Here is a 14,144-nt window from a genome sequence, read left to right on the forward strand (position 1 = left end):
AAAAAGAAAATCCAGAAATGGGCCCACAACTATATGGTAACTAATCGTCAACAAAGTAGGAAAGACAGTCTCTTCAAATTGTTTTGGGAAAAAAAAGACAGTCTCTTCAAATTGTGTTGGGAAAACAGGACAGCAATATGCAGAAGAATGAAACTGGACCACTTTCCTACACCATACACAGAAATAAATTCAAAATGAATGAAAAGACCCAAATGTGAGACAGGAAACCATCAAAATCCTAGAGGAGAACACAGGCAGCAACCTCTTTGACCACGGCCATAGCAATTTCTTACTAGACACATCTCTGGAGGCAATACAAACAAAAGCAAAAATGAACTATTGGGACTAAATCAAAATAAAAAGCTTCTGCATAGCAAAGAAAACAATCAATAAAACTAAAAGGCAGCCTACAGAATAGGAGAAGATATTTGCAAATGATGTATCTGATAAAGGGTTAGTATCCAAAATCTATAAAGAACTTATCAAACTCAACATCCAAAAAACAAACAATCCAGTTAAGAAATGGGCAAAAGATATGAATAGACATTTCTCCAAAGATGACATACAGATGGCTAACAGACACATGAAAAAATGCTCAACATCACTCATCATTAGGGAAATACAAATGAAAAGCACAATAAGATACCACCTCACACCAGTCAGAATGGCTCAAATTAATGCAAGAAACAACAGGTGTTGGTGAGGATGGGGAGAAAAGGGAGCCCTCTTGCACTGTTGGTGTAAATGCAAACTGGTGCACCCATTCTGGAAAACAGTATGGAGGTTCCTCAAAAAGTTAAAAGTAAAACTACCCTACAACTCAGCAATTGCACTACTACGTATTTATCCAAAGGATACAAAAATACAGATTCAAAGTGGTACGTGCACCCCAATGTTTATAGCAGCATTATCGACAATAGACAAACTGTGTAGAGTCCACATGTCCATCGGCTGATGAATGGATAAGGAGGATGCAGTGTGTGTGTGTGTGTGTGTATAATATATATATGAGGGAATATTACTCAGCTATCAGAAAGAATGAAATCATTGGAACTACATGGATGGAGCTAGAGCGTATTATGCTAAGCGAAATAAGTCAGAGAAAGACAAATACTGTATGATTTATCTCATATGTGGAATTTAAGAAACAAAACAGATGAGCATATGGGAAGGGGAGGGGAAAAAGAAAGAGAAGGAGACAAACCATAAGAGACACTTAATGATAGAGAACAAAGTAAGGGTTGATGGAGGGAGGTAGGTGGGTGATGGGTATTAAGGAGGGCACTGGGTGTTGTTTGTAAATTCTACTCCTGAAACCAGTATTGCACTGTATGTTAACTAAATAGAATTTAAATAAAAATTTGAAAAGAAAAAATGTTTAAAATAAGGAAAATAATGGTCATCATGTTGTGATAAATTATCAAAAGCACCAATTACAGTTCTGCTACGTGATAGGTGCTTTACAAATATTTGATATTCTTCTCCTTTTTCTGTTAATATTCCTAGGCCTAGCAGTCTGATACTTAAAGTCTCATTAAACTTTGGCTTGAATGACTGAATTATTCTCCCTACATTTCAAAATTATCAGTGGTATGTGCTAGTAAGTAGAGGTGTAACACTGCTAATCTCACTGCACCAAGCTGTGCTTTCCATATTTTATGAGGTTTCTTGCCTTTACTTATTCCACATGGCCACCATTTTGGAATTCTATGTTTTGAGGAAGAAATGTCGTCCATAGTCTCCTTGTTCTTTCTCCTGTCCTTTTCATGGCATTCTTTTGGTTTCTCTGCATTTATAGCACTCACCTTAATCTAGATTGTACTGATGTTATTTATAGACTTGTCTTTGCCCCCAAATAGCTTAAAATCTACCTCAGAGTTTCTTAACTTATTTGGGGTTCCTTGTTAACCTTTTGAGACTATAATGAAAGCTTTGAACCATACCCTGCCCTCAGCAAAAGTACATACGTTCAAACAAAAGTTTTCATAATTAGTTCAGGAGGTTTGTGGACTCCAGGTAAGGACTCTTTTTCTAGATATTGTATTCCTTAAGAGCTATCCCTGAGTTTCATTGACCTTTGTATTATGGCAGAGCCTACCACATAGATAGGAGATACTCAGCAAAAAGTTTCTGAATTGATTAATTGAAATGCAAAATGAAAATCTTCAAGTTTCTTACTACAGAATCTCTAAACACACTTTCTTTGTTTCCTTAGGCTTCCATCTCAGTGGCACAGTAACTGAGGCAGCTACTACTTCAGAACCAGCAGTGACCTACAAAGTTGCAATCAGTTTTGATCGATGCAAAATCACTTCAGTGACATGTGGCTGTGGGAACAAAGACATATTCTACTGTGCTCATGTGGTAGCACTCTCACTCTACAGGATCCGTAAACCAGACCAAGTCAAATTGCGTCTTCCTATCTCAGAAACCCTTTTCCAGATGAATAGGGACCAGCTACAAAAGTTTATTCAATATTTAATCACAGCACACCACACTGAAGTTCTTCCTACTGCACAGAAACTGGCAGATGAGATTCTATCCTCCAACTCTGAAATCAACCAAGTGAATGGTAATTATACAACATTTTTGTTGCTAAAAACCTACCTTGTTGCTTTATTGCATATTTAGAGGTTGAAAATTTTTTTGGAATATTTTTGCAGTTGTAATCACTTAAACCTTAATGAATTCATTCTATCCAAACAACTATTTAACTCCTAGTTTCTTAAAGCAGTCCAGTTGTCTACCTTATAAAAGTTTTGGCAAAAAAGGACAGAATGTTAGAGTTATATATTGGTCTAGTTTATGGACTTTATTTGTCCATACAATCCCTGTCCCCAGGAGCCTGGAATATTCAGGAGTGAGAGAACGCCTAAAATAATTTGTGTCATTCAGTGAAATTAGATGGATATGAGAATTGCCTTAACATTTTAGGATCCCACATAACATCAGGGTTATTCTAAAGAGCATCTGTTAGCATTGTGATTATGAGCTATATATAATGGGAGGGTTGCATGGATGGAGAAAGATACTATGTTCACTTACTCATTCAACGAGTATATATTGAGTACCTGCTCTGTGCAAGCAATAGTGCTGATTGTTGAAGGCATAAAACAGACATGGTTCCTGCCTTCAAGTAGCTTAAAATCTAGTAGAAAAGACAGCTAAATTTGAAACAAATGCTTGTTTTTATAATGAAGCCATGTTGTAAAGACTTTATCATAGGAAACTACTGAAGAATTTTGAGAAGGCATTTTGTTTGTTAGATCCTACTATGTTCCAGGCACCACTGAAGGGACTCTGTGTATGTTAATTCATTTAGCTTTCAAAACTAGTCTGTGAAGTAGGTGTTTTAACCACTTCCATTTTATAAATAAGGAAATTATTTATAACCCAGGCTCACCTGACTTCAGAACTCAAGGTTTTTATGCTTCTCTATAGTACCTCTTTATTTTTAGAAGATAATTTTGGTGCCAGCATAAAAGAGGCAATGAGACCAGGTGGATGGCCTATATAATACTGTGGTCCATGTGCCAGAGGGTCTGCCTTTCCCAGTTGTCCAATAGAACTTATCAAGTCCTACACACAACCTCACCACTCCTCAGAAACAAAGATAAACAGACAAGCTTCCAAGAACTCTTGCTAACTAGCAGAAATAATCTTCTTTTGCTTTATACAGAAAGTTGTGGTGTTTACATAATAACTGAGCTCTCTCTATTTGAGTGATACTCTTAAAAGAGTAGCTTCACATATCTCTTATCCCACATAGGGAAGCTGTTCTACTTCTCTGGCCTCCTTAAGTCTAGAGCTCTTAGAGACCTGAGTTCTGCCTCATCCCAATGTCTGTAGCACCAAAGAGAAGTACTGCTTTGTACCCCAATAGCTAGGTTATGATCTATTCTCATGCTTTATTCCCATTAGCTCTTTCTCAGAATTTCTCAGAATTAGCTCTTTCTCAGAATTTCCAAGCTCTCTTGCCTTTTCTTTTAGTGACCACCTTGGTTAAGGACGTGTATTACACCTGTCTTGTTCAAACCACTGCTGTCACCAAAACAGCCCCCTTCCCTCTTTACCACTGTGCTAAAGCAATTTTTATCTTTCTTTGAACCTCCCATATCAGTATCCTATTATGTATTTATCTGAAATTAGGCTTAAGTTGCCACATTGAACTTGAGATGTGATTCTCAACCTTCCCCAGGAACTACTACTTCTGAACCTGTGTTTAGTCCATACTAATATTAGCTTTCTATACCCAGCTTCCCTAGTATTCCACAAGGCCTTTCCAATCTATTTCTAGTAATCAATGTTGATATCAGCAATGATACTGAGAAAAGGGGGACAGAGAATGGAGATATCTTAGAGGTAACATGGACTGGATTCAACATCCAGGTGTATAGGATATGTGGGGAGTAAAGAAAAGGAAGAAGAGAAAGATGGGAGAAAACTGAATTCTAGAATGTCTAGCTAGGATGGTACTGATGAATTTGATCACTGAGGGAACGTAAGAGGAAGAATAAATTTAGGAGGAAGATGAATTCAGTATAAGTTGGAGGTGCTTGTAGAACATTTAGGAAAAGATTTCTGATGGATAGTTGGATATATGGATCTGGAACTGAGGACAAAAGTTGGAATTTTCGAGTTATTAGCATAGAGATACTTGAAGTCATGTTTCTTTTTCCTGCTAAATCTTTAAACACTTAGGCCATCTTCCTTATCCCCTTTCCCAAACCCTCTTCCTCACCAAAACAGACTTAAAAAGCAGGAATAAGATTTCTAAAACTGGTAACTGCCTGCTTTTAATCCCAAGAATGGATCCAGGCATTGCTGTGCTCCTCACTTCTTTGAAACCCCTTTTTTTCCTCTTCTGTGGTTTTAACCTAGGAAGTAAAACCTAGATTTTGTCTTGTCCCCTTTGGTAGACTGTTTTTCTACATCTATCACTGCTCCATGCTCTGTGATTTGATTTGGTAACTACATACCCTGAAATCCTCTGGTATAGCATCCTGGTCAAGGGATTCAGTTGCTGCTTACCCATGAAGGGATATTGGATACCTTGAGAAACGTAAGATAATTTGAGAAGTAGGGTCAGGAACCATGTTTTACTAATTTCTGAGTCTCTGTCACCTAGCATGGTACCTGGAAATTAATAAGGGTTTATTGAATGAACACAGCTATGCATATACAAGTGATGAAAATGGCAGCCATTGTAGGAATGAGCAAAGTAGAATGAGAAATGAGAAAAAGATAGCTAGCAATTATCAAAGTCAGTATAGAACTGAGTGAACAACTGAGTTGTTTCAAGAAGTGAATAGTCAACAACGTTGAATATTGTGGAAGATATAGACCAAAGTTAACAAACGTAGAAAGGCAATTTGGGGGAAATAGGAACTATCCAGAGAGAAGAAAACCTTGAGAAATTATTAATAACATTATCATTAGATTAAAAGAAGATATTACAACCATGAAATAAGAACTGGATGCTGTAGAAACAAATTCACACAACAGGAAGAACTAATGAAATTACAAATATAATGGCAAAACTTTTGAAAACTAAGTGATGGAAAATAAGGGTAAGGAAAGTTCCTGTAGAGTAGAGCAAAAAGACAGATGAAAAATAGGAGAAAAAAACTTGTCAAAAATTAAGAGAACAAGTCCTAGGAATTTTAATTTGAATAATAGGGGTTTCAGAAATAGAAAACAGAGGTAAGGAATTCGTCAATGAAATAATTGAATATAATAAGAAAATTTTCTAGAACAAAAGCATGTGGTTCCCAAAGTGAAAGGATTCCACTTAATGCTCAGCAGTGGAAAAAGAATAAATAAATGGAGCTGGATCAATTAGATATTCATGTAGGGGGTTGGGGAAAAGCAAAACTCCATTCCTATCTCATACCATACAGAAAAAATCAATAATAGATGGATTGCAGATATAAATGTGAAAAGTAAAACAATAAAGTGTATGAGATAACATGAGAAAATATCTTCATGTCCTTGAGGTAGGAAAAATTTTTCTTAAGTAGGAAAAAATTTGAAAATGGAACTACATTAAAATTTTAAGCTCCTTTTTATCAAAAGGCACCTAAGAGACTAAAAAGGCAAGTAGGGGAGAAGGTATTTACAGTATGTATAACTGACAAAGAGTTTATATCCTAATACAATAAATAACCCCTACAAATAGTAAAATGGACAAGAGACACAGAAAGGCACAGAAAGGATATTCAAATGGTTAATAAACATATTAAAAGGTACTTTAAGTAGTAATCAGGGAAATGCAAATTAAAACCAGAATGAGATACCATTATATACCCACCAGAATGGCTAAATTTTTGAAACTATCAGTAGCGACTATTGGTGAGGATATTGAGCAACTGGAACTAATATATTGCATGTGGGAACTAATATATTGCAGCTACAAATTGTGGCAGTCACTTTGAAAAACTGTTTAGCATCATCTAACTAAAGTTGAGCATATGCATACCCTGTGACCCAGAAATTCTTTTAGATGTCTACTCAGTGGAAATGAGGAGCATAATTTGCAGCAGCTTAAATAGAAACAATCCAAATGTCCATCAACAGTAGAGTGACTAAATAAATAGATACATTCATATAATGGAATACTGTACATCAATGAAAATAAATTAAGTACTATTGCTAAACCCCAAAATATGGGTGAATCTTACAAACATGATGTTGAGTGAATGGAGCCAGACACAAAAGAAATAACTCTTGTATGATTCTACTTATGTAAAGTTCAAACACAAGTCCCTGGTGTTAGAAGTTAGGATAGTGATTAATTTGGGGGAAGAGGAAAGGAGATAGTGTTTGTGAAGGGGCTTATGGGATGCTGGTAGTATTCTATTTCTTGACTTTGATGATAGTTACACTGTTAAAATTACTATGTGATAATTCATCAAGCTGTACATGCAAGATTTGTATACTCTTCGTAATTTATATTTCAATTTTAAAATATTAATTTAATTTTAAAAGCAATGTGTGTATGTGTATATACGTACATGTGTACATAGAGACTGGAAGGAAATACACCATAATATTAACAATAGTAATCTATGGCTGGTAACATTATAGGTGGATTTTATTTTCTTTATGCTTTAGTGTATTTTATATAATAAGCATGTATTATTTTTATAATTTAAAAAAGGATGTTTAACAATGAAAGAAAAATTGATTCCATAGACTTACTAGTTCCCTCAGGACTGGGCTCATTGTTACAGCCTCAATGCTAACTTGGAGCCTCAATCCACATGATGGTTTGTTTCATAATTATTTATAAAAGACATCCTTTCTATTTTATCTTCACTTGTTACCATTTCTTTTACAATCCTGTGGAAAATTTCACACTATAACATTAAAGTGTCACTTACACTGACTGGGTCCACTTTACCACTACTGAGGGTAATTAGTGTCATACTCACCTCTTTTTATGAAAAGACTAACATGAACGTATATAGAAACATTTTTATCTTTTTTTTTTTTTTTTTTTAAAGATTTTATTTATTTATTTGAGAGAGAGAGAGAGAGCACAAGAGGGGGGAGCGGGAGAGGGAGAAGCAGACTCCCTGCTGAGCAGGGAGCCCGATGCGGGACTCGATCCCGGGACTCCAGGATCATGACCTGAGCCGAAGGCAGTCGCTTAACCAACTGAGCCACCCAGGCGCCCATTTTTATCTTTTTTTTTTTTTAACCAAAGGATTTTTTTAAAAGATTTTGCCTGGGAGTTAGTGGACAGCTGGAGAGGCTGGTTGTGAACTACAGACCTAGTTTATCTAATTAAAATTATCTGTGTTCTTGTTCATTCATTCCTACATGCTCTACCCTCCTCTACTATCTGACCTTTAATCTTGACATTTCTTACAGATTAATCTTAAGTTTTCTCCTCTTCTTATTCTGATCTCTGTAGGCAATCTCAGCTACATCCTTGACTTGAAGCGTCATCTATGTACTATAACTCACAGATTACTTCTCCTATATCCAACTGACTATTCCATATCACAGAGACATCCCCAGATCAACATATCCAAATGTGAATTTACCTCCCTCCCCAAACTTGCTCAATAAATAGCACCACCATTTAGCCACTGGATCATGATAGAAATCTTATAGTCATCCCTAATACTTTTCACTTATAATCCATACACATTTCATTGCAAGACCTGTTAATTTTACCTCCAAAGTATATTTCATCATTTTCCATTTCTCTCTATTGATACTACCATCATCCTAAATCAAGCTACCATAATCTCCCACCTAGATACCTTTTCCACTATTGCTCCCTTTTATTCCATTCTCCACACAGCTATCCAGACTAACTTTTCTATAACTACAGATTTTGTTATGGATAAAGTCCAGATTTCATATGGCCTGTAAAACCTTGAATCATGTGGCTTTTGCTTACATTTTCATGTGATTTTCCCTCTTCTTGAAATACTCTTCCTATCCTCTCCCCCTTATTATGACTATACTCAATCACCACAATGATTTATGACTTTATGCTTCTTTGAGCAAAAAATACACACAGTATTTTCTCCAGTCTTTGCTAGGCTAACTCTTAATTCATTCCTTGGGTGTTCACTGAAATGCCACCTTCTCAGGGAAAACTTTGTCTTTCTTCCCACACAAATATGTACATGTGTAATTATTTGTTTAACGTCCCTTTCCCCAACTAGTCTATCAGCTCCACAAGGGTAAGAACTATATCCGCTTTGTTTACCACCATACATCCAGTATTTGGCACAGGTCCTGACACATAGTAGGCTCTCAATTAATATTGGTTGAGTAAATGAAAATGTCTTAGAAAATCCTCCTTGGGGCCTCTTGCCAACTCATGCTCTCCTAGATGACTTTAATTCCTTCAACAGTTACACCAACTCCTTATAGTAGTGTTACCTGGATGCCTCAAATATTGACTCACTCCCTTTTTTGCTGCAACCATCCATTTTGGTAGCTCTCTTTCTCATCTCCTGGGTTCATTGTAGATAGCAAACATTTACATAGTTTACCTTCCTTTTTTTCCTATCAAATAAACAAATCCTTCTGAAGTTCTAGTTGAAATTTTACTGTTAGTAACTCTCGAGGCTTTGCCTCATCCGAGCCCTGTCCCAGCAGTTTTCTATAGTCTGTACACTGCGTATTTATAAACTGTGCCTTATTTCTTCCAGAGCTGCTGCCACTACCACCACCTGGGCCTAAAAGATTCTCCAGTTTTCTCCATACCCCTTTGAACTTTTATAAGGAGTTATCACTCCACACTTCCAGCCAGTTAATTAAGGCCATGGGATATTGGGTCCTGTTCCTGCTTTTTCATATCCTAATTAAACCACACAAGAGTCAGAATTGGTATTCAAATCATCTCTGCTTGTTTTTGGAGCACCATTTCTGTTCTTCCCTCATCCCCATCCTTGGCAGCAAGGTACTCAAAGGCCCAGTCCTTGGTTTATGCCTAGCATATCTCATTTTATCTCAGTTCTGTCTTTATAGAGCTACTGAAAACTAGAATCATTAGAGGTGAGACTCTATAATCTGCATTTTTAATACAAACCCTTGGTGATTATTCTGTATATTAACATTTGAGAATCACTGTACTGGTGAGAACTCTGTCATCCTCACTAAGGGGAAAATGCCTTATTCTGACTAATCCTATATTCTATATAGTGGAATAGGCGAAGAAAGGATTTGACTATCTTCATACACACCATCCAGCTTTATGGTGTGAAACAAGCTTATGGCTCTCCATCCTCAGGCCTATGAGGCTAGAGGCTGAAGTTTAGTGTTGTAGTGAAAAACAGACTTTGAAGAGAGACCAGCATATAGATACTGGTTCATATACTTTCCATCTGTTATATTACTTACCTGTATAAGCTTTAGTTTTTCCTTTTAAAATTAAAATAATAATACTACCTTATAGAGTTATAAGAGTTCATTGGAATTTACTTACCAAATAATCATTGAGCACCTACTGTGTGCCAAGTACTGTTCTATATGTTGCAAATAAACCAGCAAATGAAACAGGTTATGCCCTCAAGGAGAGTATGTTTTAGTGAGGATATGTATAAAAAGTGCTTAGACTTTGGCATGTAGGAAGCACTAAAAATATGGCTCTTATTAACAAATATTTAAGGATAAGGAGTATATTTGTTCTGCTTTGCACTTTAGGGATACAAAAGAAGTATAGGATATATTATTTGCCCAACTGGAGCTTAAATCTGGATGGTCAGTGAGACATCCATTTGTTTATTCTATAAATATTAACTCAGTGCTATAATGAGCAAGGCACTGTGAGGTACAAAACTGAACACTTACTCTTTAAAAACTTCAATTTTGGGAATGTATGAAAAATGCACAATTCTGTTGTAGAACAAAATGCAACAGGTCTTTAAGAAAAGTAATAATAAAGTGCTAAGAGTATTACTCCTTTTATATGTATTTGAGCATAGAATGCACATAACTTTTGACAGGTGGCAATGGGTTATATGGCTAATTTAGTGAGGGGGTAAAAAGAGCCTCCCCTGCCAAGTGAATTAAGCAGTACATGAAGCATGCCAGTGTTGGCTTTTATGTATGCTTATTTTATGGTTTCCATTGCTCATTGCAGCCCTGACTCTAGAACTAAGGCAATACTGACGATAAGAAGTATCATTTGTTTGGCCGAAGAACGGGTTGCAGGAGAGGGAGAGAAATAAAGGAAAAAGCAGAAGTAAAGTCATAAGGAAATGTGGTTGATTTCTGAGAACACTAAGTTTCTAGCTGAAACATAGTATAAATATAGGGTAGACAAGGCTAGAAATGAAAGATAAGGCCTGAGCATGGAGAGCCTTGAATGCCAAGCTAAGGCATTTGGACTTAATATAATAAAAATGGTGCATCACTGAAGACTTCTGAGTGGGGAAGACAAAACTGTGTCTAGGGGCACCTGGGTAGCTTAGTCGTTAAACGTCTGCCTTCGGCTTGGGTCATGATCACAGGGTCCTGGGATCGAGCCCTGCATCGGGCTCCCTGCTCAGCTGGAAGCCTACTCCTCCCTCTCCCACTCCCGCAGCTTGTATTCCCTCTCTCGCTGTCTCTCTGTCAAATAAATAAATAAAATCTTAAAAAAAAAAAAAAAGAGCTGTGTCTAGAATAATACATTCGAAGAAAAGTAGCATATAGTAACCATAAACTGGACAGTCATATGTATTAATTGATACTTGTAGAATAACTGAATGTGTGAACCCTGTTGATTTCATGGACAATAAGATGCACTAAAAAAGCTTAGCAAAAGAATAGCTTTTCTGGGTAGACCTAGATTTCATTTAAACAGGACTTTGATACAGGAAGACAAGAGAAAAAGTAGATTGACTGATTAAACATGACATGAATTTATAATCTATTGCATGACCACACCTGTAGAGCATTTGACTTACAGCCTTTTATCACTTGGAGGCAGGTATCTAAAAACCTAACACAGGACTCTGTCTTTGAGAAAGTGAGAGAAGATTCAGTTTTCATTCCATAAATATTCCCTAGGTGCCTGTCACATTACCAGCACTGTGCTGTGGGTGATTCAGCTGTGAGCAAGCAGCTAACAGGGCATGAGGGGAGAGGGATGTGTAAATAACCAAAACTGTTTGAAGGTGGTGCGGTGAGTCCAGATATGAAAGATATTTTGAGTATAAATTTATGAAATTTTTCACCTTGTGTGCAACTCTGCCTTTGCTTTAAGGGACAAGTTTCTAGAGATTTAGAAGTGTTGACTCCGCTCAGAAGCTACAATTGCATAATGAACTTTAAAAACAGAGTTTTTAAACCTGTACTTTAAGGTTTATTTGAACTTCATAGGAAGGCAAAAAGAAGGAAAAAAAAAATAAATGTCACCCTCCTAGGAAAAAAAATACATCACTGTTTTCGTGTTTGTGCATTTCCTTCTGGGATTTTTTCCCCCTAGAATGGTATTTGTAGACCTTAAAAGGGGATAAGACTGAGACATAAGTGAGTATGAAACTAGCATTAGCCCTCTTACATTTATTTAGGACCACACAGTTGACAAAAGCCCAGAATAAGGCAGAATAAGCCATCCATTTTTAATATACTCACAGAGTACCCCTCCTGCCAAATGTGGGGCATATGAATTCAGGGGATTCATTTCACCATTCCCATTCCTCATAGGTGCCCCTGACCCCACAGCTGGGGCCAGCATTGATGATGAGAACTGTTGGCATTTGGATGAAGAACAGGTGAAAGAACAAGTGAAGCTCTTTCTCTCCCAGGGTGGTTACTATGGCTCTGGGAAGCAACTCAATTCAATGTTTGCCAAGGTAAGATATGAAAGTATTTTTTTTCTTTAAGTAAACTGGGCTCACAACACTTCTGGCTTCATTCACTTGACCTATCCATACTAAATACTTGAAAATTAATGGGAGGGCTGATCAGAGCAGACCTGATCCAGAGCAGTTGGCAACCAGGGACCCCTACTACCTCACCGTGGTAGTCCTCTTCCTTCTGCTCCACTCTAAATAAGTTAGCTTTGCTGGGGGTTTTAGTAAGGAAGCCACCATCCCTCTGCTTTGAACCCAAGGCTGCCAAATGAGGCCTTGAAGAGATGTAGTATTTTAGAACTCTGGGCTCTCACAGCAGGTTTTCTTTCTTTTTTTCTTAACACCTTTAGTGACAGGTGATTCACCGATTTAAAGTTTGCAATTCAGTGGTTTTTAATTTTTCACAGATATGTGTACCCGTTACCATAGTCAACTTTAGAACATTTTCATCACCCTAAAAAGAAACCCCATACCCTTTACCTGTCACTTCCCCTATCCCTCACTCCCCCTCCGCCAGCCCTAAGCAACCACTAAGCTACTTTCTGTCTCTATAGATTTCCCTATTCTGGGCTTTCCTAAGAGTGGAATAATATAGTATATAGTCTTTTGTGACTGGCTTCTTTCACTTAACGTATTTTCAAGGATCATCCATGTTGTGACATGTATCCATACTTAATTCCTTTTTATGATTGAATAATATTCCATTGTATGGGTATACCACTTTTGTTTATCCATTCTCTGTTAGTGGATATTTGGATTATTTCCACCTTTTGGCTATTATAAATAATGCTTTTATAAACATTCTCATAGAAGTTTCTGTGTGGACATGTGTTTTCATTTGTCTCTAGGATTGGAATTGATAGGTCATATAATTCTACATTTAATCATCTGAGGAGCTGCTATACTGATTTCTAAAGTGGTTGCATCATTTTACATTCCTACCAACAGTGTGTCAGGGGTCTGATTTCTCTGTATCCTCACCAACACTTGTTATTATCTGACTTTTTGATTCTAGCCATCCTAGTGGATGTGAAGTGGTATCTCATTGTGTACAACAGGTTTTCTTGATATATGCAGAGAACTTGCTTGTAGAACAAGAAGCCCTCTTTTTGGCTCTTTGGGTGTGTTATGCTTAGATACTTCATCTTCTCCTCCCCTTCCTTCTCCTCCTGCTTTTTTATGATGTGCAGTCACCAACCCCTGGCCCCTCCTTATGTGTCAGGTTCGAGAGATGCTGCGGATGAGGGATTCCAATGGAGCCAGGATGCTGACGCTGATAACTGAGCAGTTTATGGCTGACCCACGACTCACACTCTGGAGGCAGCAGGGAACAAGCATGACAGATAAGTGCAGGCAACTCTGGGATGAGTTAGGTAAGTCCCCATAATCTCAGAGAAGTGCTATGTCTGTCCTACCAGTTTGCCCTCTGTGACAGTGTTAGTGAATACTTGCCATCAGTCATTACACGGGTCTTGCTAAATGAACTTTAGCCTAGCTGTGGAAAATATAGGCTCTACACAGGCCACCCAGAGTATTCTGAACTCACTTGTGTTGCTTCCACAGCATTGTGCTTTGCTATTGACATCAGTATTCTGTTCCAGATGTTACCACGTAGAAGTCTTTGCTGAGGGAAAATGTCTTCCCTTGGTTTCTGTTGCCTGGCACTAGCCTGGCTCTCCAAATACTTATCAACCTTACTTTTCTTGCTTTCCCTGGGTTTGCTCTTTTATATTACTACTAGACACACCTCTTAGACATAGGGCGGTTTCCAAGACTTGAGCCTTGGACTTCTATTCTTCTTCCTCTGTACACCCCTGAGAACTTTTTTTTTTTTTT

The 14,144-nt window shown here is 37.4% G+C and overlaps 1 protein-coding gene and 1 long non-coding RNA gene across 4 annotated transcripts in view; one reads left to right on the forward strand and one right to left on the reverse strand.

The window, feature by feature from the left end:
* The window catches only part of LOC144381934 (uncharacterized), a 648,393-nt gene that overhangs the window by 400,327 nt on the left and 233,922 nt on the right, over positions 1 to 14,144 (reverse strand). The gene's annotated exons all lie outside the window — the stretch shown is intronic.
* The window catches only part of ZSWIM5 (zinc finger SWIM-type containing 5), a 204,962-nt gene that overhangs the window by 133,335 nt on the left and 57,483 nt on the right, over positions 1 to 14,144 (forward strand). The window contains exons 2-4 of one of the 2 annotated variants that reach the window (XM_078073214.1): positions 2,216 to 2,572; positions 12,160 to 12,308; positions 13,531 to 13,681. In XM_078073214.1, the coding sequence (XP_077929340.1) occupies positions 2,216 to 2,572; positions 12,160 to 12,308; positions 13,531 to 13,681 (657 nt within the window). The remainder of the gene's footprint in view (positions 1 to 2,215; positions 2,573 to 12,159; positions 12,309 to 13,530; positions 13,682 to 14,144) is intronic. The other variant, XM_078073215.1, reaches the window with a different exon arrangement.

The sequence above is a fragment of the Halichoerus grypus genome, chromosome 5, assembly GCF_964656455.1.
Source record: "Halichoerus grypus chromosome 5, mHalGry1.hap1.1, whole genome shotgun sequence".
Classification (NCBI taxonomy): Eukaryota; Metazoa; Chordata; class Mammalia; order Carnivora; family Phocidae; genus Halichoerus; species Halichoerus grypus.